General features: G+C 39.8%; 1 protein-coding gene across 1 annotated transcript in view; it reads left to right on the plus strand.

Moving 5' to 3' along the window:
• Window positions 1–24,722, plus strand: part of CPXM2 (carboxypeptidase X, M14 family member 2) — a 75,723-nt gene extending 51,001 nt beyond the window's left edge. The window contains exons 6-13 of the mRNA XM_064663584.1: window positions 3,618–3,706; window positions 9,162–9,285; window positions 10,136–10,332; window positions 11,167–11,346; window positions 12,523–12,820; window positions 15,810–15,949; window positions 16,450–16,549; window positions 21,884–24,722. Of these exons, the coding sequence (XP_064519654.1) occupies window positions 3,618–3,706; window positions 9,162–9,285; window positions 10,136–10,332; window positions 11,167–11,346; window positions 12,523–12,820; window positions 15,810–15,949; window positions 16,450–16,549; window positions 21,884–22,137 (1,382 nt within the window). The 3' untranslated portion in view covers window positions 22,138–24,722. The remainder of the gene's footprint in view (window positions 1–3,617; window positions 3,707–9,161; window positions 9,286–10,135; window positions 10,333–11,166; window positions 11,347–12,522; window positions 12,821–15,809; window positions 15,950–16,449; window positions 16,550–21,883) is intronic.
• Window positions 24,723–25,083: the final 361 nt, after the last annotated feature.

The following is a 25,083-nucleotide window of genomic DNA, read 5'->3' on the forward strand; positions in this document are numbered from 1 at the left end:
TCTTTTTATTAAAAATGCCTCTGAATCACTTGGATTGACTTCATTATCTCATACATTGGAAGCACCATATGAACACGACTTCTGAGTATGCAGAACTCCTTTAATATGATACCATAAAGGTCACAGAAGGAATTCTGTGAGAATGAAGCATTGGGAACGCACATAAATTTTAATCAATTGATGAGACTCTTTTGATAGTATTGCTCTGTGAGTGTTGATTCCAAGACATCAGAAAGCTCACTTCATACCTTTCTAGCGGGATTTAACACTGAAAACTAAAGTAGGAAAGAAAAAAAAAGACCAGCAGACATTGTTGTGGTGAGCAAAATAGCTGGGAACCCTCAGGAATCGTCAGGGCTCCAGTGGTTGAGGTGCAGTGTTGAGCTGTGACAGAACAGAACAGAAAATCCCTGCTCTATGTCAAACTGCTGAGCAGTTGGTCCTTTCTGGTACTTTTTATGGGCAATTCTCAGGGCTTTCATGCTGGAAAGGAGCTGGGCAGGGGAGGTACCAAGATGATCAGAGGGCTGGAGCACCTCTGCTGTGAGGAAAGGCTGAGATTGTTCAGCCTGGAGAAGAGAAGCTTCAGGGTGACCTAACTGTGGCTTTCCATGCTCTGAAAGGGCTCCCAGAAAGATGGAGACAGACTGCTTATAAGGGTCTGGAGTGACAGGACAAGGGGCAAGGGCTTCAAACTGAAAGAGAGTAGGTTTAGATTGGCTATTAGGAAGAAATTTTTCCCTGTGAGGGTGGTGGGGCCCTGGCACAGGTTGCTCAGAGAAGCTGTGGCTGCCCCATCCCTGGAAGTGTCTAAGGCCAGGTTGGACGGGGCTTGGAGCAACCTGGGCTAGTGGAAGGTGTCCCTGCCTGTGACAGGGGGAGAGATTGAAACTGGATGAATTTTAAGGACCCTTCCAACCCAGGCCATTCTGTGATTCTACACAATTTGAGTTTCCTAGTTTTTTTTTCTCTGTTTTGTTAAAGAAAATAATTTTTGCTGAAGTGGGCCCATCCAGCTGTGCACAAACTTCATGTGCCTTTCTAAATTTTAGCTTTCTGAATTTAGCTGCAGCAGAAATCCAGTGATCCAGCAGAGCCTGGCAAAATATGAGTGTTAATTCTCTAGGGAACTGTCAAATTGCGCTCTGTTGTTGAGGAAGGGCCAGAGATACAATCATTCTCACTTTACAAATATTTTGAGTTTCCACCAACTCTACAGCATTCACAGTCATTCCCATTATATTAGTGTTTGATGTATGGAAAAAGTGCCAGACTTTGAAAGGAATGGGATTAAAGTATTAGGAAAAAAATCAGTTGCTGTATATTTTGGCTCGTGGTGATATAGAAAACCTTCAACATCCTGGCAGTTTTATGATGTTTATTTTTACATTTTTACAACAAAGGGATATTTTTTCAGTTATGAAGAGATTCTGTGGGCCATCAGACACATTGTGTGAGAAGAAGTGGGTTTTTTATGATTTCTATTTTTCGGTCATCAACATATTAATGAATAATTTCTACAGATTAACATGGGATGACCTTTAAGGGTTTGGCTTTCCAGAGGCATCTGCAGAGTTAGGATTGCATTGCTGCTGTCATGGACTTGCATCACTTTAGCCTGAAGTTAAACTGGAAAAAACCCAGGTCAGTTGTGTGAATCTTAATGCTCTGATTCTTCGAAACTGTTTGTTTGGTTTTTTTTAAATTAGCAAAGAAATCTTGTTCTCTCACCTGAATACAAGGGCATGCAGTGATAGGACAAGGGGAAATGGCTTTTAGATGAAGGAGGGCAGGTTTAGATTAGATATTAGGAGGAAATTCGTCCCTCTGAGGCCCTGGCACAGGTTGCCCAGAGAAGCTGTGGCTGCCCCATCCCTGGAAGTGTCCAAGGCCAGGTTGGATGGGGCTTGGGGCAAGCTGGGATAGTGGAAGGTGTCCCTGCCCATGGCAGGGCCACCCATTCCCTCCCATGGCAGGGAGGTTGGAATGAGATTATCTTCAATGTCCCTTCCAACTCAAACCATTCTGTGATTCTATAATTAAGGTCAAATTCAAGCCCATTTCCAGGTGGTCATTTTACAGAACTAGGTTCTCACTGGAGAGGACAAACTGTATGGAACAACTACACTTTGTTGGGGCAATAGGGTTTTTTGGATATTTTTCAGTCACATTTGTAGAACAACCTTCAACTGACCTTCCAGCATTTCTGCTGTAGATTAGGAAATGGAAGTGGAGACAAACTTGGGAATAAAGACTCAATAAGTGATTGAGAAGATGGGTAATGTTACTGTGAAGCTTAATGGAACCTGCATGCTTCATTCCATATATTCCTTAAATAGTTCAAAAGACCCAAATACTTTTAGAATTTTATGGGAATATTGAATGATTTTAACGTCAGAAATATGAAGTTTAAAAATTTTAAGTTCTGAAGTATTTTGAAGTATATTCTGTTATTTTCTGTAAGTGTTTGTTGCTATAGGATATTAAGTACATATTCTTCCTACTAAGAATTATGCTTTCCCCTCCCAAAAAAAAAATCACAGCTGTGGGGGATACTGTTTAAAAAAAATGATTTTTGTTCTCTGGAGACAATTTCTTTGGTTGTGTCGCAATAAGAGAGGATGATATTTAGACTTTCATATTTCACTTTTTTCCCAATAATTTTAAACCAATGAAGATGATTTTGTGTGCAGGGAAACAATTTTTCATAAAAGCCTGACAGCCACTGGCTTGACAAACGATTACTCAAAATTCCAGACATCCCAGATATGGCAAATTAAGGAATGTGTTTGATGTTTTCCAAATAAACTTGTTTGTCTCTGGAAATAAATCATAATAGATTAAATTAGGAGCACATCTATCAGGAAATTTAAAGCTGAGCCCTAACAGTCTTGGACTGTTTGTGGTTTTTTTTTCCTAGGTGAATGGCCAGGAATGTCAAGGAGACAAAAGACTTTGTTCTATCTAAATATTCTCTTTTGATATTTCAAAATACACAAACTATAAATAATATCCATAAAGAAATGAATATGTTAATTTTTAAGTAACAAAGTCCTCTGACTTTCACAAAAACAGTTTTGGAGGATAATCAGGAATATTTAATATGCACAGTGGATCCTTTCTGTATTTTGCAAGCAGCACAAAGACTCTGAAAATACTCATCAAGAAAATTAATAGATAACTCTTTTCAATAGTAAATTAATCAAGTGGACACAAAACATTTACTGTGGCTTTTTCCTCTAATTTGATTTTTCTTCCACTCTTTTAGCTTGCATCTGACTCATCATTTTCCAGTGTCTTTTCCCCTCCTCTGCAGCCCCAGGCTGCCCTTCTGCTTTTCTGTTCAAGTTTAGTATTTTGTGCAGAGTAGCTGCCTGGAAATCTGATGCCTCCTGGCTTCTCTTTGGATCTATTGACTTGTGATTTGATTTGATGAGTTGATTTGTGCAGTAATTAGAAATATTTTAAATTAGTTGTTTGAGTTTTGCTTTTGAAAACCCTCCCTAAGTACATATGGGACAGTAGAATTCAGATTTCGTCTTTCCTACATGCATTATGGCATAAAAAAAATTCTACATTTGAAATTCACGTGAAAATTCTTTTATTTCTTTTCTCAGACCCAAATAATTATTACCACAGAAGAAACGAAATGACGACCACAGATAATCTGGACTTTAAGCATCACAACTACAAGGAAATGAGGCAGGTAGGCAAAGAGGCTGGAGGGTGGAGGGTGCAGGCTTTTCAGGTCTTCTGGAATCTGGATTCCACCTCTTAAAAATATTATTAAACAGTGTCTGTAATATCTTTTTAAAATATTTTTTCCTGTTTTAATTTATTAAAATCCCAAAGTCTTAATTTGTACATAAACTAACCTTAAACAGGTGACTACATGACAGAAGGAGTATCTACTCATAATGTGACATTATTTTTCTTCCAGTTTTATTTGAGTGGGGAATTACACAGTTTGTCCTTTCAAATTTGACCCTGATTAAGCCATCAATTTTCTCATGTATTTCAGTGGTTTTGGATAATCAGAATAAACTACAGAGTCCAATTCCATATTCGCAGCTGTGAAAATCAGCAGAAACTCACCAAAAGCACTAGAGAAAAATCCTGTTAGTATAATTTTAAATTTACCAGCCTTGTTATTTTATTTCCTTCAGCTTCAAACAGCCAACCCTGGTCTTGTTTTTGTTGTTGTTTTTAATCTTGCTTCATATCACCACAGACACAAGTGTGGGTTGTCCTGAAGAAATATTTCTGCCCTCTTTGTCTTCAAATATAAAGATAATATGTTTGGACTTGATGTGTGTGAATCACTTGCTGTGTGCTGAATTTTCAGTGTATTTATACTGCATGAATCACCACTCGTTTTTATTGAGCAATTGTGTACTGAGTCACACATTTATTTTGGTAGGGATTTCATGGCCCATATTTCTGAGCACAGAGATTAGACAAGTAGAAACTCAATTGGCATAATTACTGTCAAGAACAATAAAATAAAGTGTGTTTTAGGTTTTCATTGCAGAAAGACAGATTGGTCAGATTAGAAACATCGTGGGGGAAAAACCTACAGCTTTAAAACCTAATGTTTTAGTCTTTTCATACAAGTAGAAAATTTGTGACTGTGGTTGAGAGCTGGTCAGTTGTGAACTGTCTTTATGCTCTCACAATTTCAGTTTTCCTCTTAATTTATTTAGAGGTCATTACATTCTAGTTGGGTTCTGCTGCTGGTTGGCAGAAGATTGTGGGTTGCATTACAACAGTCCCAAAACTATTCTTAGAACTTCAGGGCAAAAAAGAACAATAACTGTCAGAGTCAACTTAAAAAAAAAACCAAACATCCCCCCAAATCCCCCTGTAACCTATAAATTAATGCCACTTTTCATAGCTACTTCACCACCGACCATCTTAGAAAAATTCTGGTCTTTGAAGTTATTTATTATAAATACTGAAGGAGGAGGAGAGGGTGTTCCCTGGGCCATGTTTTAGAAACATTGCATTTGTCACATAATGCAATACATGAAGTATTTGTGAGAGGGGGGGATTTTCTCAGTGTCAGATTATTTTAATAGAACTCTCTGGTTAGGAAAGTGAAATTTATAGTTCCAATTTTTTATTCTCGTAAAAAAGCATTCAATATTCTTCTTCCAGTCAATGGGAACTTTTGTGCAGAAGTCAGTCCAAAATATTTATATGAGGTATTCATGCAGCATAGGAAGCTGTTAAAATGGTTTGAGATGGACACGTGAGTACAACCCTGTCTTTGAAACAACAAACCCACACCACCTCTTTCTTGGGAAAGAGGAATGTTAATTATGAAATCCACATAACTGGATTTGACTCATCTTTGTACAAGCCAGGCTCCAAGTGCCCCAGAATCCTCAGGCTGCTCTTCATGGTCAGCTGTTTATGGGCTTGGTGTGATGATAATGGGGAATATTGAAGAGCACTGTACATCTTGCCCATTGAACAGGTTGATCTGAGAGTGAAACAACCAAATGTACAAGGTCAGAGCATGCCAGCTCAACATCCTGGGTTGCATGGAATGCCAGGATGATGGTCTGTATCTGCTGCTCTCCAAGCTCAAGGAAGAGGTAGTTTCCAGAGAGCCTGGTACTGTTAGTTTAACAGTTGAACTCCATGATCTTAAGGGTCTTTCCCAACCTCAGCAACTCTGTGATTTCCATAGAGGATAAAGAGGAGTCCTAACCTGAAAAACATTGACTGAGAGTCCTTTTGCCTCCTATAAGTGTAGATGGAACTTAGACCTACATTTAGGACACCTTTTCTGCAAAATGGAGGAATCAGACCCTCAGAAACCAGTTTTGTGGGGCTTCTTCAAAGACTGCCTGAAGTATTTTTCAGGTCACTAATAAGGTAAATAATTGGAAGTGACAAACACGAACTGTCAATAACAGCTGTTAGTGAATGTAATTGGGGAAGTGTTTTACAGTCCTGCTGGTTGTTAATAAAGCCTGAACTGACTGTTATTATCAATTGTCTTTGGCAGTTTGTACAAGCACAAACACAGTGACATTTCAGGTGACCTGTTGTGCCATTCATAGGAAATGGTTATGAGAAGATCAGATATGAAATATGTTCATTTTCAGTATTATATTTACAGAAACAGTTAACTACATTACTAATTCCCCACTGTTACCAAAACAGTCACAGTGAAGTCTGACACAGAGGCTCTAATTCAGGAAAAGTTCTTTGACTCAGAAAATAATCATATGCTTGCAATTAAAGAAATGATGGGGGGTTTACTGAGGCCAATACAAATATTTCCACTGCATGTAATGTACTTTGAAGTTGGTTCTAGGCATTTTTGTCACTATTAATGAGCATTTACGTACTTTTAACCACTTTGCTAAATTGATGTTCTTGGTATCCTGCGAGCACTGGAGTGCCAGGCACATTAGCAAAGCTTCTTCTCTGTGGAAGTTCCAGAGTCAGAAGTTTCCCTGCTTGGGTTCAGAGACAGCTCTGAGAGGACAGGCTTATCTTTCCTCTTTCACAGCTTTGGAGCTGCATGGGTGCAGTGATGCATCAGCAAGGACAGAGTTTCCAACTGGAAGAAGGTGTGAGGAGAGAAATTAGTTAACACAAGTCTGAGACAGTGACAATATTTACACAGTACAGTTTTAGCCTTTACCTAAAATAGAACTCCTTTTAATGTAATATCTCTGCTCGCTGGCAGAGTGAAAAACTAACACTTCTGCTGGAGAGAAACATGGAATCTGATCCTATCACAATCCACCTCATTCTCTTGTCAGTGGGACATGAGCAATCCCCACACAGAAGACCTCAATAAGTTTTGGTCTGTGAGGCTCTTACAAGAGCCTCATATCTCTGTGTTGTCCCCCTGTGCTGGGCACTGGTGAGGCCACACCTCGAGTCCTGGGCTCAGTTTTGGGCCCCTCGTGACAAGGAAGACATTGAGGGGCTGGAGCGTGTCCAGGGAAGAGAATGGAGCTGGGGAAGGGTCTGGAGCACCAGGAGCAGCTGAGGGAGCTGGGGAGGCTCAGCCTGGAGAAAAGGAGGCTCAGAGGGAACTTATCTTTCCCTACAACTCCATGAAAGGAGTTTGGAACGAGATGGGGGTTGGTCTCTTCTCCCACCTAACAAGGGAGAGGACAAGAGGAAGCAGCTTTAGGTTGTGCCAGAGGAGATTTAGATCGGATATCAGGGAAAATTTCTTCCCAGAAAGGGTGGTCAAGCCCTGGCACAGCTGCCCGGGGCAATGGAGGAGTCACCATCCCTGGAGAGATGTAAAAGCTGTGTAGATGTGGCACTTGAGGACATGGGGCAGTGGTGACCTTGGCAATGCTGGTGGAATGGTTGGACTTGAATATGTTAGAGGTCTTTTTTAAGCTAAATGATTCTATGATTCTATATCCGTTGATAAAATTTTTGGTTCATTATGAGCAGGTTAACCAGGAAGATTTAAGGCAGTAGGTCTGAAAGAGTTAGGAATTGACTCATTTAAATAAAATGCTACCAAATGTAAACCAGTGTTCTCTGGCTTCACCTGCGTGTTTGAGCTGGAACAATAAACTACACACACTTACCTATGCCCAGAACATTAAAAAGAGTTCTGTGGGAATATCTGAGCGCCCATAATACCAGCATGCTGATGATAATGACAGTGGTGAAAATAAACAGATATGAAACAAGAAATACACTGAAAGAGCACAACTGACTGTATTTTTCAGACAAGTGATGAGTTTAGACTTGCCACAAGAATTGTTTTTCCTATGTATAAAACCAATCTGTGAGATGAACAAATGTACAGAAATAGCATCTTTTCAGTCTCTTTGCAAAATGTTTATAAATAGAAGTGAAGCTTTATATGAGAGGAATTTTAATGATGTTCTTCCCAATGTGAGTTGTGTTAGCACTTAGATTTGCTAAATGGTGGCATGGGAATTGGACATATCTAATTATTACGTTTTTTAAATCATCAGACTTATGATCATCCAATATTGTTTCTAAATTAACAATGTGTGAGCAGGCAGTTTTGTAATGCCACAATATTTCCTCAGTAATATATGCACGCTTGTTTATGAAATGATTGTCTAATTAACAGTCCCCAGGGTTCCAATTTACAGTAAAGTACTGTTTTCTTTCTTTAATTCCTCCCAAAGAAAAAAAGATCAAGGCATATATATTCTTGTTGTTTAAAGCTATTTGCAATAACTTAATATTAGTAAAGAAATTTTCAGTCTTCTTTGTACACTTTAACATTCACCTGAAATACCACAGTAAAGTGTTTGTGGGACAATTTAGGCTCAAGATATGCTGATCTGGATGACATCTGTGGAACTCCACTGGTTTAAACAGAAATATATGCTTAACTCTAAGCATTTTATTATTATATTATTATAATTATTAGATTATATTTTGACTATGTCATGCAATATCTGCAGAAAGAGTGAATTGAATAGATTTTGATGGACAGAATGTTTTCACTGACAACATTGCTGTTATTATTTCTTTTTTTTTTTCCTATTTTTTGCTGAAATGTGATAAGCACATTCTGAGGAATCTATTATTTACTGAAGGAGTACATCTTCTGTTTGGGGACTCATCCATATTATATCTATTTTGCAATTTTGGCCACGTCATCACTACTTTAATTAACAATTTTTCCATGTGAGATTTCACATTGTAATGCAAGAAGGGTGGGTTTGGTTTTTCCCTCAGCAGAGACAGATATAATCAGAACTCACTGGGAAAATCCTGTTTAAATGGATTATATCCTTCTCTCTTCACTTGTTTCTGGTTAAATTGCTGCTGCACAGGGTAAAGGAATGGAAAATCTTCCTTATGGATAAAGTGTGTCTGTGGTGACCTGTAAGGTGCTGTCACCAACACCCTGGGTCATCTCAAGTCCCTTACCTGTAGTACATCGTAATGTGATTATTTTAATTAATCTCCATTATTTTAATTCCTCTCCATTGCATAATGTTTTAAAAATATGATAGCAGAGCTATAAATTCATGAACTAAACAAAGCTTTTACAACTAAGAAATAATCAGAGAAGAAAATGAAGAGTTTTGCCACATCCAATTTGGAAAGAAGTAATTCATAGTGGGTCTATTTTGATGCTGCATTGTCTAACTACATGTCTTTTTGGTTTTTTTTATTGGCAGTTGATGAAAACTGTGAATAAAATGTGTCCAAATATCACAAGAATTTACAATATTGGAAAAAGCAACCAAGGACTGAAGCTTTATGCTGTCGAGATTTCTGACAACCCAGGAGAGCACGAAGTTGGTTAGGATTTAATCTAAATCTGTTGAAGGGTGCTGGGATTGGTTTTTTTTTCCCCCTCCTCTTTTCCTGTGTCTGCTGTAATTATCACTGATGGAATTATATTCATGGCAGCAAAGATTTCAAATGTATGTGGGAGGAACTTCAGCACTGTATTTCTAAATTGGGAAGAGGAGGGTGAGCACAAATAGAAGACATTTTGAACATGGGATCAAATTCCTTAATGATAATTCTTTACAGTAATAAAATGAAAGTGAATTTTAGTACTGGGGAACGGATTTTAGTTGTGGGGATTTATGGAGCTATGGAAGAAATTTACCTTTTTTGCATGGGGTGAATGCACATTATTCCTAATCATCCCTGAAGTAATTTGTTGTCGAGTACAAGGATTGTTGCACTCATTATAACCTTGAAATACATATGTGAACCTGTTTTAGAGAAGGAAAAGAGTCTGTGAAGTCAGAAATCAATTATGTACAGTTACTGACTTATCTTTTAAGAGCCTTAACATCTGTCTGAGAGAACTACTAGCAATGTATTTTTCAGGTTATTTTTAGGCTATCAGAACTGTTAAAATCTACCTCTAACATGCCAAAATTGTGAGTGTAATTAGAAATATGTTTAACCAAGAATGGATTTCGGAAGTTTTACACAGTGGCTTTAGATATCACTGGCACATAAACCTGTTCTTCTGAAATAGCAACAGAAAGTAATTTGTTTCTGTAAAGTTTGTGCATCATTTGTGCAGTTAAGGCGTTTCTCCAGCTTTCCTTGGCTGATTGACATCAATGACATTTAATAGATATTTGATTTGCTGCTCTGACCACAGTTCTGCTCCATGTGTTTTCAACAGGGGAACCAGAGTTTCACTACATTGCAGGAGCTCATGGGAATGAAGTGCTTGGACGTGAGCTAATCCTCTTGCTAATGCAGTTTATGTGCCAGGAATACCTGGCTGGGAACCCACGGATTGTCCATCTCATTGAGGACACAAGGATCCACCTCCTGCCCTCAGTCAACCCAGATGGATATGACAAGGCATATAAAGCGGTAATGTGATTATCAACACCTCCAGGAATTCTTTTATTTGCAGTAGATGAATAAAACATGCCCTTCTTGTCACTAATTTTTTTCTAAGTTCACGTTTTACAATTTAAAAATTAAACAACAAACACGTCAAGATAAAATAAACCACTGGAACATCTTGCTGAGGAAAAAAAAATGAAAGACACAGTATTTTATATGACATTGGCTAACAGGAAAATATGTATGGAAAGAAGGGTTACAAACACTGCCAGAACAAACCATACTAAGGTGTATATACCAATGGGAACACCGTTATGGAAAGTGGAAAATCCAGGCAGTCTGTTTCTCGTGAGAAACCAAAGTAAGCATGTGAATATTTGCATTCTTCCACAGCTGAAATTTAATAGTGCACCTTTAAGGGGAGCACGTTGTGTAGGGCATCATAATAATTCTGTCTGGAAGAAGACAGACACCAGGAGGAAAAATTGTAAGGGTTGGTCAAATGCACTGGAAAATCTTCCAGGGAAGTCAGCAGAAGACTGGAACAGAAAAGTCACAGTCATAGTCATGGAAGGGAAAGTGTGTTATCTCCTTTGTGGGATATATTTTGGCTAACCTTGAGGAATTTTTCATGGGTTTTGCTTCATCTCATTCAAGGTTTCATACAAAATTAAAAAAAGAAAAAAAGCCAATCATTTATTTCAGTTAATTAAATGGTTAGTCCTTCATTTCTCTGTACAGAATTACCTCTGGCACATTACCAAACACTTTGCTGAGGGCTCACAGGTTGTTGTATTCTGAATGAACATTTATATTTTTTTTCTTCCCTTTTTTTTTTCTTTTATTTTTCAATCTAAGGGTTCAGAATTAGGGGGCTGGTCTTTAGGACGATGGACTCAGGACGGCATTGACATCAACAATAATTTCCCTGACTTAAACTCTTTGCTCTGGGAGTCAGAAGATCAGAAGAAGAGTAAAAGAAAAGTTCCAAACCATCACATCCCCATCCCTGACTGGTACCTGTCTGAAAACGCCACTGTGAGTAAGGCCAGAGAGAGGGGAACACCAAGGCTGGGATGTGCTGAGAGGGAGAGATTTGCATTTCTCAAGGAATGAGTAATTTGAGGCTGAAGTTCCCCAGCTGATCTAATCTTCCTGTCTAGATTTCCCTGTTAGTCAGTGGAAATAAAAATGCACCACAAAAGGACTATTCACCCCCAGGTTTTAGAGGCAGGTCTTGAGGAAGGATCTGCTTCCTGGAGGATTCCCTTTTCCCTTGGCTGTTGAGAGAACCTGGAGGACTCAATACCCAATTTTCAGGCAGCAACAGGTAGACAGGGAAAAGCCCCACCATGGAGCTCAGCCATGTGAATCAGGCTTCTCCTTAGTGATGTGGTGTAGATGAGGTCTTTGCAAACTCAGTGTCCTTACAGATTTCTCCTGGGGTTTTCTTATTTGTTCTTATTTGAAACATATTCTTACCTTAAATAACACAGCAACAGCTCAGGCATATGCAAAACCAATGCAGTGGCTTATGCTAAAGTCCTTTATTGGATTTTAGTGCCAAAAATTTAACTTATTTTTGCCTGACCTTTTAAATATAGTGACAACCATTAGTAGTGGATGAGGGGAAGGCAATTAATTGTGGCAGCTCTTTAGTGCTTCAGAATCACAGAATAATAAGGGTTGGAAAGGACCTCTGGAGATCCTCTACTCCAACCCCCCTGCCAAGGCAGGGTCACCCAGAGCAGGTGACACAGGAACACATCCAGGTGGGTTTGGAATGTTTACAGAGAGGGAGACTCCACATCCTCTCTGGGCAAGCTATTCCAGTGCTCTGCCAACCTCCATCAAAAGAAGTTCTTCCTCATGTCAAGGTGGAACTTTTTGTGTTTTAGTTTATTGACATAATATTTAAAATCCCTGGGTTTGGAAACTCATTTCAGCCAATGGCAGGGGTAGCAGTGTCACCATGTGACATTTCTGTCACTTCCTGCTCTTGTTCTCACTGCACATAGATGTTCCTCAGAAATTAATAGCAGGAGGTTCTGTTAGTTTTTCTGGGTTGTCTGTGACCTCCCAAGCATGGCTGACAATTTAAAGAAGCCCTTCTCCTTGGCCACATCTCTCCTTGCTGGCTTCTCAAGCTCAGGAACTCACAGACTCTCAGATTCCCACAGGCTGAACCAAAGCTGCTCTTCCTTTTCCTCCCAGGTGGCGGTGGAGACACGGGCAATAATAGCGTGGATGGAAAAAATTCCTTTCGTGCTGGGGGGCAATTTGCAGGGAGGGGAGCTGGTGGTGGCCTATCCCTACGACATGGTGAGGTCCATGTGGAAAACCCAGGATTACACCCCCACCCCAGACGACCACGTGTTCCGCTGGCTGGCCTATTCCTACGCCTCCACCCACCGCCTGATGACGGACGCGAGGAGGAGAGCGTGTCACACGGAGGATTTCCAGAAGGAGGATGGCACTGTTAATGGAGCCTCCTGGCACACCGTGGCTGGAAGTAAGTGTTGGTAGAAGCTCCAGCTTGGATATGATAATGCCACCACTGCCTGGTGTACATTTCAGAGGCAGTGGTGGTCAAATATGTGTTCTAAGAGGAATAAATCCCCATCTGACGGTCTGCTCACTGCATTTCATCACTTAGCAGAGCACTGAAGGAGGCACTGTCAGTAACACCTGGTGACTATTTAATTTATAACTGAGTTTTCCCAAAGTGCACATCCAGTACATTAGTTTTAAGAATTCTGGGCGTTCAAGATGCTTTGTCAGGAGGAAACCAACCCAGGCCAAACCCACTGGCAGGGGGGACCCTGTCAGCCTTTGCCATCTCACAAGGTGACAGCAGAAAACTGCTACTGAACATTAGAACAAGTGTCAGAGCTGAAGCAGTAACTCCAGGGATAGATTCCAGTGGCCTGCAGATAAGGCAATCCTGATTTCAGCCTCCTGCTCACTGAACTTGGTCACAGATCAGCCCCCCATCACATTCACTTTGAGCTGTAATAATATGCCAAAAAAAGCTGCTGTTTGCTTGCTACCATCCTATTTTTAAAAGACCTGGAAATCTTTGCACTTAAACTTTGCATGGGCTCCATAGACATTTCTGCTGCCAGGATAAAATCCAGGCTGCATCAATCACCACACACCCAAGCCTGTCACCCTGTTAAGGAGCACGAGAGGGAAGCTGTGTCCCGTGGTGCAGGCAAAACATGGATTTCCAGGAAAGCCCAATTAGAATCACATTTTTAACAGCATTAGGCACAGTTATCTCTATGGGTGTACACTTGGAGCAGACTCAGAATCAGCCACTCTGCTGATTCACCAGGGTTCTGCTCAAAACCTTTGTGTTTTTATAAGTAAATCAGTCAAACAACATATTCTCTGAAATTAAGAAATGAGCCTGGCTTCTGCCATCACTTGATGACAACAGGAGCAACGGCAGCAGTGATGGCAAACAGATGCAGGAAAGTGTCTGTGCAGCCCACGTTTTACTGGAACTGGCTCGTGTTTGGAACTTGCAGGTACTTCCACTGCATAAACATTTCTACATTTTGGACACAGCTTCTGTGGCTTTTACATTGGCCCATGTGAAGTTAGTCCTGGCCAGCCTTTAAAGGCTACAGTCAAGAATTAACTTCTCAAATATTTTTTCAGGAAGTTAAAAAGCGTTGGGTGAAATCGGGGGGGGATTGTTGAATTTTTAGATCACAAGGCCAATGCTTGACAATACACTGCTGTGCATTTCTGCAAATTCTAAAGCATACTCTGAAAACTCACTTGACCACTTAATTATCTAATTTATGAGCCTAATTTTCCTAAGTGCTATAAGAAACATCATTATGAATTGATCCAGAAAGATGACATTGGCCATGTCACTAACAGCTGTCATACTAAGCTACATTAAGTAATGATGGACAATATAGATGCTGAATATTATCCTGATTTCTTAGGACCAATTACATATTGGATTTGCTTCATCTGATTTATTTCTTGATAATGTTTTCATTATAATTTATACCCTGCTCTGTCCCATTATAGTAAGACTTCCAGGATACTCTTTGAGACAAACTCTAGAATATTGTTTTCACTTGCAGTTTTTACACTGGATTCCACAGTAAACCTCAAAAGATGTGGTTCCCATTTGAGCTCAATCTTCAACCTACAGAGTAGTTTTAGACTTCTTGTGTCTACTTAGACAAGTGCAAGGAAGTGATTTGTAGTGCAGATATATATATATGCATATATAGATATGTATTTTGCAGCTGTCAGTTAACCAACCACCTTGCATTGCAAAGGGTTGCCCAAATATGATTCCAGATTTCTCCTATATTTTTTCACTCTGTAATTCCATGACTATGTAGATATAGCTGTATAGCTCACTCCACTTTTCTTTTTATTTCTTTACCTTTTAAATCAACACTAACACTTTCTTGTCCTAACCCCTGCTTGTTTCATGCCTGCCCTGAAGGTGACACTCTAATAAATTGCTTGCAGAACCTCTCCCACCTGCCCTTCGGTGTGGGTGGCATCTTGTTGTACCACACCTTGAAGCTATCCATTCCTTTTCTCCTCATCCATCTTCTTCCTGGCCTTGCAGTGACCATGCACAGAAACTTTTCACTGCTCCTCCCATGGGAGAATTTACAAGGAATTCTTCTAATTTCTTTCCAGTACCAGAGAATCCCTAGAGAAGTTTGTGCAGCACAGATATCCAACACCTCCTTATGCCTTTAAAACCCAGCCATGTTATTTCCTGCACATTTTCTGGACTGCAATGAATGCAGGTTCTTCAGCAATTTTACATATAAAGTTTCTGCACTGGCTGAACTGCACGAGGACAAAGAATAGATTGATTTAGTTTTATTTCCAGTGTTTTCAAGGCTGGATTTGCATGTTCAGACACTATGAAAGAGTTGCTCTTGGCAAAGTTAAGCCATTTTCTTAAATACAAGTATTAAAACTGAGCAATTACCGTGTATTGCTAAACATTTCACAGCAGATTAGTCAGGATGGGATACAGTATGTGAGGGGAAAATAATTGTGGCTGTTTCTCAAATAGAGAGGAAGCACATTTATGCAGAGTAGCATATGCCACTGGCTGATATTTAGGTTTTCCCCATCAACAGAAGTGAAAAGCTGAACATCTGTATTATATAATCCTCCTGCTCTGCTTCCAGAAGGCACAGAGGGCTCATTAAATACTTGACTACTGCTCTATGGTAATTGGACAGGAACAGGGGTTTTGTTTTAACTCTTTTCATTCAGAAGCACCTTTGGTGACTGCACCTCCAGCCAATCTGTTTTACTGTTTTGGCCACACTGAGGCATTTCTAAAAATCTTTTGCCCTGCCAGGCCTGCACACTGAGCCAGCCAGATAAATACCCAGTTTGTGTTTGAAGTTACATGAACAAGTTGCATAAAAAGATCAGATCTGATTAACAGATTAAAAAGGATATGAAATTGTTTCCTTTTTGCCCCCTGTTGACAGGCATAAATGACTTCAGTTACCTGCACACAAACTGCTTTGAGCTCTCCATCTACGTTGGCTGTGACAAATATCCCCACGAGAGTGAGTTGCCTGAAGAATGGGAAAACAACCGCGAATCCCTGATTGTTTTCATGGAACAGGTATTCCACAGAAGTGCAAATCCTAAATAACTTGGTGACTCCTTTCAGTTTGAGAGTTTAAGGTTTCTGATCTTTTTTTCTTGCATGACTTATTACATGGTTATTGGTATATATGGTAGAAATCTTCCCTACAAATAATACTGACATATCGCTTCAACCAGGCTGGTTTGACTTAGGAGAATTAAGTAATGAAGCTTCTCAAAATTTGATTCTAACTTGCTAGAAAGGGCTGCTAAAAAAACCCTTGGATCTGTTGCTTTATCTGTTCTTTTTATCTATATCTTGAATTTGATGCCTAAGGAATCCTAACAGAATTCATAATCTGATTCACAAGTTAATGCCTGGAGGGCTGATATGGATTTAATAGTGATATTTCACAATTTTGTGAGCCATAAAATACACATAATTCACACATGAAATTAATAATTCATTGTAACTTCTTAGTAATACAACTGTTCATTGCTGTGCAATATTTACTTGCTTTTTTATTCTCTCCATAGGTCCATCGTGGCATCAAAGGCATAGTGAAAGATGTGCATGGAAAGGGAATCCCAAATGCTGTTATCTCAGTAGAAGGTGTCAACCATGACATTCGCACAGGTAAAAGAAAAAAGCAAAACCGTGAGTGCAAAAGGGCAGATTTGTGGTTTAAAAGCAAAATATAGAATTTTATGGAAGGTTTGAACTCTTTTAGGAGAAAGGCCAGCAGGTAGGATATAGTCCAAGGAGAGTGGTGCAGAAGGATTGGCACATGAGGAGGGAGTCATTTCTTTCTATGTTGCAGCTGTGTAGACAAGAACAGAACTATAGTTTTCCCCTCCACTCCCCTTTTTCTTTCCACCTCCAACAAAGTATTGAGCACATAAATAGGCTTTTATGTGCCCCAAATCAACAGCCTGATTAAGACTGTGTCTAAAGAACTCTTACTGTCACTTTTCTCATGTAAATGTAGTGCAAATCTAACCCAGAATAAATGTAGCACTGAAAAACAAGGGTGCAGGTAATGCCATGTTGGGTAAAGAATGCTCCTCTGGCTGTTAACAGTTATAGGACTGTGAATCAGAGAAACACAGAATCATTTAGGTTGGAAAAGACCTCTGAGGTCTTTGGGTCCAATCATTAACCCAGCACTGCCATGTTACCACTAAACCGTGTCCCTAATACCACATCCACATATTTTTTGGAACACTAACTTTATGTGGTTTTATGTCTTTGCTGGTCTTCTGGGTCCTTTATTTGATGCCACTTTCATGAGCTTTGCCACTGAGGCACAGTCTGGCACACGGACACATAAACTGATTTCAGGCTATGGAGTATCACGGAGCTTTTGACTTCCAAATCCTTAATGTTTGCTACAGTAGATGATCTGAGCCAATAATGAATCTTGGAATAGCTAACTTAGTTTATGATTAATTTCAGTGGTACTATGTCTCCATTGTAAGAGAAAACCTTGAATGACAGATATTTAATTAGACAATAATGATTCTGCCTTAAACATTTCAAAACGGGACCACTGGGAAATGATAGTGGGAATTAAAGTAATCAGCTGTTTTTTCTTGTCTTGGAAGCCTTGGCAGTCTTGAAAGTCTGCCATGAAGTGTGAGTTGTACTACTCTGTTAACAGAATTGATGTATTGCTCTGGTTGAGGCTGAGTTAATGCAGTGTGTGATTAACCTCCAGCCCTCTGTACACTGGATTGCCATGTGAAACAGAAGTCAACAGATTAAAGACAGTAAAAGTGCTACAGGAAGGAGACTCATTGACAAGTCCAATAAATGGGCAAGATCCCAAAATGCACCTTGTAACACTCAGGGAATGATGCAGCTATTTGTGTCTCATCTTATTGCTGAGCTTCTATGGCTCAAGGCCATCTGAACTTGTTGTTTAAAATAAAAGTGTTTATTTATTTCTTTTTAATTTTTCTTTTTAATGAGACATTTAAGCTCACACTCTGGGAACCACTTTTTAAATGGGAACATAAAAGTTGTCTCCTGTTTTATATTATACAGATAACAATACACGTCTCATTAGTCTCTGAAATCAGAGGATTTATGTTAGAGCCAAAAAGCTAAAATGACACATATAACTCCAGATAAAGAAGGCAAGCTGTCAGCAGTCTTCTTTCATTTATACCTTTTAAAATGAAAAATGTTTCTATTTAAACCTCTGAGTTGCCTTGATATAAAAATAGGCCAAGCAGGAGAAGAATTATGGCCACTATCTCTATTCAGATAAGTTTTGTTTCAAGTGAGCTCAGCTCTCAGGTGTCTGCTGTTTCATGGATACATTAATGTGATTCACTACTCCGTAGAGCCAGACAAAATTTATCTGTAAAATCCCTCTAATAACATTTACATGTTTGAGAAAATTTCTTTGCTTCTTCCTGTGGACAAAGAAAAAAAAAAGTGCATGAAAAGCACATTTTTTTTAATTTCTCTTCGACATACAATTTATCTTATGGAAAGAGAGGGATGCTGACACTCAGCTAACACTATTAATAGGCTAATTGAAGACATTGATCCCGAGACTAAGAGCTTTGTGGGAAATTATTCCATTTTCTCCTGATGCAGATGTAACTATCGATTAAATCTGAGTGATTACATGTTGTCACAGTTAGAGATGGACTATGGTCCATAAGATAACCTTTGGAAAGAGTTCATCAACTGGATGAGCAAATGCACCTGTTTTCCCCATGGTGCAAAGGTGCTTTTGGGGTTGCTTCCTGTAATTGCACATTTTGAGAATGTCAAAGTCTATATTGATGAAGAAACATTCAGTTTGTTCCTGGTGAAACATTTCTGAATCACAGCCAGAGTTCAAAGACCAATATATGTTTCTGGGTGATTTGTACCAAAGCATAACTAATTTCATTTCACACAACATTTAGAGAAATTTTTAATCAATATTTTGATAAGATTCCTATGATTTCAGTGCATATTTTGTAACAAAACCCAAGGGTTTTGAAGTAGCATTTAGTAATATTTAATAAAATTAGTCCAAGCTAAGGATAATTCTGATATTATAACTATCCAGTCTCATTCCTGACTGCCTGGGTACTAGAGAAAATTTGAGTTTTAGTTGTTACATGCATTTGGTGTGCAGCAGTATGGCCATCTTTCCTGGACAGTCTTCCATAGGTAAGAGAGTATTAGATAGATTTTTATAGTCTATTTGAAAAGGGTGAAATTTTAGTGTAAAAATCACTTTTGCACTTTTACAATTACCTAATTGTAAGTAAGGTCTGTCCTATAAGGCTCCAAGTATTTCTCTTAATTGAAATATTTATGGAGTAATCTGACACATTTAACTTGTAGTAGTATTATGTTTGCCTTAATGCATTATTATTTTATCTAAGCAGACATGGCAATCCTTTTCCACATCCAGGAGGTGGAAATGGATGTAGTCTGCCTCCAGCCTGCTCCCACTGGAACCTGTTATTTCAGCAAACCTATTATTTACTAAATTTATCTGGATTTTTAATTGTGTTTCTTTTGCCATCTGTTCTGAAATTTTTTACCTACTGGATTTAATGTGATTTTCAGAAAACCCCCAGCCTTTTAGCCTGGTATTAAATTCTGGGCACTGACAGTTGACAGAAATACTTGTGTCTGCTGGCTTGTAAAAGGAAAGGAGGCAAAGTGCATCCTGCTAATGGCTTAATATCCAGCTTTGTAATAAATTCCCGGTGATGTGTGTGTGTGTAGGTTTATTTCTGGCCTTGTGTGGGGTTGTGATGAACTGACTGTTAAATGTGTCAGAGGAATGTGGGTCAGTTTTGCACTCCCGGGGCTAGAGTAGGGCTTTGAGCAGGGATGTGTTCACAGCCACTCACAGGGTGATCCGTAGCCTTTTCCCTGCCCTGTAGGAATGCCAGAGCATTTGCAGCTAAAAACGAGCCCTTGGGGATAAATACAAGGAACTTGGGCAGATTTATGTCTTGTCCTTTTGTTAAGTCTCCAATGGACCCAACGGTAAGGGAGAACTGAATAAAGAGCTTCTCTTAGAGCCCTTCCTAAAAATATCTGAATCCCGAGAAACAGAAAATTTGGACCATGATCATCACCCCAAATGTGGTCAAACTGGATAAAAGAAAAATCTAAGCAAGTTGGGATGTAAGAATTAACCTGAATAAGTGCAATTCTGGCACACTCAGAGGCTGCAGTTTCAGGGTATAGTCAATGTTGATGTTTTGTTAACACTTGCTGTTTGCAAACGTGTTTTTTTTATTTTACCAAACCCTAAATTAAAATCCTATTTCTTTAAAAAGAGCCTGGCTAGTCTGATTTTTCCCTAAATATAATATTTTTATGCAAATCATCTTTACTTTCTGCTACACCCTGCATTGCCATCAACCCAAGGCCAGCACTAGTAAGGCTGTCAGTTCTCATCAGTGCTAAAAAACTCCAACCCCTCCTAGTGCAAGAGATGTTCCATTTCTATTTATATACAGAATTGCATGTCTGAATATGTACTTTCATTCACAGTGGGTTTTCCCGGAATAGAGTGCAAAACTGATTTTTGATATTAGTTTTTGACCTATTTCAGTTCACAACTAAGAATACCTGCTGGTTAAAATCATATTTAAAAGAAGCCTAAAGTCATCTTTATATACAGATGGGTACATAAAATGAGTACATCTGAGATCATCTGTGAGGGAAAAAGAAGAAACCAGTAAGTCCTGATTCAATGAGGTGTTAAAATATATCTTTGTGCAGGAGTAGTTTAGTTGATTACAGGAGTTCTGTTTGTGCATTTACAGGTAAGAAAGTGGTTAAGTACCCTGATGAATTATACTTTGCAGGAAAATCAGTGTAATAAAACTCAGTGTAAGGTTTTATAGACGGAGATATTTACTTACATCTCCAAGTGAGTTGATATTATGTATTCACATGCTTTGCATACAAAATAGCACCAAAACCTGTGTCCAGGCAGCCTGGTCAGGGTCATGGGTGCAGTGTGGTTACTCCACTGGGGCTCCTCTGGATCCATCAGTTACAATTAATTTGGGGAAGGTTTTTTGTACCCCTTGCCTCAGGACCTTCCACCTGCCAAAAATTTTAAGCCAGATTGAAGCCCACTGTCCTTTTTTCATCACTTGGAAAATGTGACTGAGGTGTGTTTTCCTCTAGGGTTGGCAGGACAAGGAGGGGGTGGGGTGTGTGTGATGGGGAGCAGCCTCTTTGACACCCTCCTGGTGTGAGGATGGGGGGTTCCTGGTTGTGGTGTCATCTTACCCCTGTGCATGGACTTCTGTATCCTCATTCAATGGCCCTAGGTTGCTCCAGGGGCAGTTTAGGTTAGATATTAGGAAAGATTTCTTCATGGAAAGGGTTTTCAAGCACTAGAACAGGCTGCCTAAGAAAGTGGTGGAATCACCATCCCTGGAAGTGCTCAAAAGACATGGGATTGTGGCACTCGAGGACATGATTTAGTGTTGAACATGGTGGTGGTGCTGGTTTGATGGTTGAAGGTGATCTCAGAGGTCTTTTCCAACTGAGAGAATGGCCTGAAATTGTGTCAGGGCAGGTTTAGCTTGGATATTAGGGAAAGCTTCTTCCCCCAGAGGGTGGTTGGGCTCTGAACAGGCTCCCCAGGGCAGTGGGCACAGCACCAAAGCTGACAGAGCTCAAGGAGTGTTGTGACAACACTCTCAGGCACATGGTGTGACTCTTGGGGATGGTCCTGTGCAGGGCCAGGAGTTGGACTCAGTGATCCCTGTGGGTCCCTTCCAACCCAGGAGATTCCGTGATTCTGTGAAAAAACACGTGGATGTGGCACTTGAGGATGTGGTTCAGTGGTGAACGCAGTGCTGGGTTGATGGTAGGGCTTGGTGATCTCAGATGTTTTTTCCAACCTTAATGAGTCTATAAACAACACCTTCCTCAAGGAGGAAAGACCAGTGTCCTAAAAAAACCATCTTCTTCCCCTCCCAGGAGCCGACGGCGATTACTGGCGCCTCCTCAACCCGGGCGAGTACGTGGTGGGCGTGAGGGCCGAGGGCTACACCGCCGCCACCAAGACCTGCGAGGTGGGCTACGACATGGGGGCCACCCAGTGCGACTTCACCATCTCCAAAACCAACCTGGCGAGGATCAAGGAGATCATGAGGAAGTTCGGGAAGCAGCCCATCAGCCTGTCCATGCGCCGGCACCGGCAGCGGGCGCGGCAGTGGCAGCAGCACCGATAGGCGCCGTCCCGGCGTCTCCCGGTGCCCACGAGCTCTGCTTCTGCCAGCCTGGCTGTAGTCGTAGTGAGAGTTTCATAGCCCATCTCTTCGTGCATATTTCTCTGCAAGAGGCCTTTCTGTTAGTGGAGCGGGATGGACGGTGGGGGTTCTCGTTTTTGGCGGAAAAATCGGAAGTAAAAATTTCAAGCTCAACCAAAAACGGCCCCCGGGTTGAAGGGAGAGGCAGGAGAACATAGGAAGGTGTTTTGAGTTAACCTGGAGTGAAGTGTTTGGCTTGTTGGGTTGTTTGATCCTTTGTAAATCTGTTTTCTTTAAAAAAGAGGAGAAAGAAGGATTAAAAAAAAAAAAAGATACTTGTAAAGGAGAAGTGTTGTTCTGAATGAAAAATTGAAAAATGTTGTATCTAAAGTGTAAAATTGGTGTATTTTTGGAATTCTAAAGAAGTTTGACATTCCTTACATTTTATTCTCATATGGAAGGAAAGCTGAGAGGGGACAACTTACATTTAATGTGGTTAAAACATGTCATAATTTCATCCCCTTTTCCCTGAAAGTCTCTCTTCTGACAAACACCAAAACATTCAGAAAAAAAACCTGCAGTGAATAACCCACCTTTGCTTTCCTGCTTGGGTTGTTTATATTTAAGGATGTAATGTGAGTCCAGAGTTTAATGCCAGGAGTGTTTTCTTCTCTGGCTTTTTAAGACTGCACTTTTACTCTGTGAACTAAACCTAATAAAAAGATCCTGGGATAAGGACCACTTTGGTGCTGTGGCATTGCAGCCCTTCTCTAGCGTGGGACAAGGACTAGAGCAAAGCTTTTCCTGAGGAGCAGCCAGTTGTGTCATGTGAATGAGAGGAGAGTCTTAGCCACTGATAGGTGCTTAGTTCATAAATTAATTGATTTTTGGCCTGATTTTAAGTGCCTTTTGTGCTCACGCACATCTCATGCCACTGTCTTCTGTGACATGCAAGGGATTTTGGGTCCCACTGCATGATCTGCTCATCCTGCTTCTGCAGCTGCTGCCTCTATGGGAGCAGGATTTGTGCTTTTTTTACTGGCTTTTAAGTAACAAAATTGTACAGCAGGATAGGATTGAGGAAAGATGCAGATCCAGAAAGAATGAACTAAATACACACTGGACAAAGAGTCAGTGGATGAAAATGTAACTTTGCTCTGTTAGCTCCAATGCTATGATCTTAATTATACCAAAAAAAAAGGGTCAGCTACATGATTTTAGCCAGCCAAAAGTCTGTGGCTAAACAAACATCTTGTAATATGCTTGGTAGAAAGACTGCAGCATACACTTCCAAATACAATTCTGCTTTAAGCATTTTAATTGCTATTACAGTTTTTGCCTGTTTGATATGATTCTTGGAACAGACATTCCCCAAAGTATCGTTCAAAGCTGAGGAAAAAATAAAGTGCCAGTAGAAAACTTACTGTAAAAGTATCACGTGCCATCTGTATTAAATCCTTTGTTTTTCTTGACAAGGAATGTTGGAAACACATACAAGGCAAAAAGATTTAGAGAATGAATAACATAATCATGAACTCTTGCATAGTAAATAGCCATATTTTTAAATATCTTAGATAATTCCAGCTCATGCTTTTTGTGCAATTACCATTAAATAACAGCAATGTGTTTGCCAGCAAGGGCTTAAAGAAAACAGAAGAGTGCAAACGTAATTCTCTATGACTTAAACTGTGGAACAGCTCCAAGTCAGCATCATTTAGATTAACTCATAGAAGTAAACAAATAATCCAATCATTTGGAATTATATTTTACTTATTTCACCCTATTTACCAGCCTTACAACATTCTATATGCCATATATTTTTGCATGGCAAATATAACAGCAATTTGTCAAAAAGGGTATTCTTTTCTGACAGGTGAGAAGGGATTAATGATGTCTTTGTGCAGGTAGCAATGTGACATAAATTTTGAATATGGAGTAATGAGAGCAGACAATTTGTTAGCAGTTAAATTTGGCTTGTTTATTGGCATGTGTAGATTTTGTTGCCACCACAATAGATCAGGATCATACACTATATTTTGTGCTATGAACTGATGGAGTTTCTCAGGTGGATTCTCTCTGCAGTCCCACAAAGGCTGCCCAGTTGCCTTGCTGGGGGTGGTTTAACATGCACAGACAAACGAGGAACAAACCAGCCAAATTTAAATCCCTCTGATGATCAGGTTGGAGGTGGAAACTACCCTCTTAGTCCTGACAGGTCAGTTTTTTCCACCTGGAGATAACGGTGTCAGAGCTTAACTTCACAAACCTGGAGGTTCCCATGCTTTGTTCTCAGAAATGAGCTTATCGCAGAGAGAAGTTATTTTTCATTTGGTAGCAAGAAGTGGATTTCATGGGGTATTCTTGGACATCTCTTAGATGCAATTAGAGGGATTCTGATTGCTGAAGACCTCATGAACATCAGATACTGAAGATAGTGGTTTTGGTGCTCTTTACTGGCCATCACTAGTGCTGACACATATTTGGGCACAGCAAAATATGACTAATGCAGGTGACCCTACTCCATTTTAGTCCAGGCATTACTAAATAAATGGCCTAATAGCTGTCAAGTGTACTTGTCTGTGCAATTATTTTTTGGTTGTCCAGCACCTTTACACTGGAAAACACTCAAGCTCAAAGGAATTTTACCAGGAATTTCAGACGTGTGAATATCTCATGCTAAGATGTTTATGCCTGCCTTGGATATAATAATATTACCGAACTGATGTGTGTCCTATTTCTATATAGTTGTGCACTTGGGAGCTAAAATGTTCCTTTCCTTTGAAATACACAGCACTGTTATTTAGCCTTTAGACAGATCCAAACCAGAAACCAATAAATCTGGATACCAGTGCTTTCTCTTTATTTACCTTTTCCACCTCTTTAGAACAGGTGCTTTTTTCTGAATTCTGTGCTTTTAATCTCTTTTCC

The sequence above is a fragment of the Pseudopipra pipra genome, chromosome 8, assembly GCF_036250125.1.
Source record: "Pseudopipra pipra isolate bDixPip1 chromosome 8, bDixPip1.hap1, whole genome shotgun sequence".
Taxonomy (NCBI): Eukaryota; Metazoa; Chordata; class Aves; order Passeriformes; family Pipridae; genus Pseudopipra; species Pseudopipra pipra.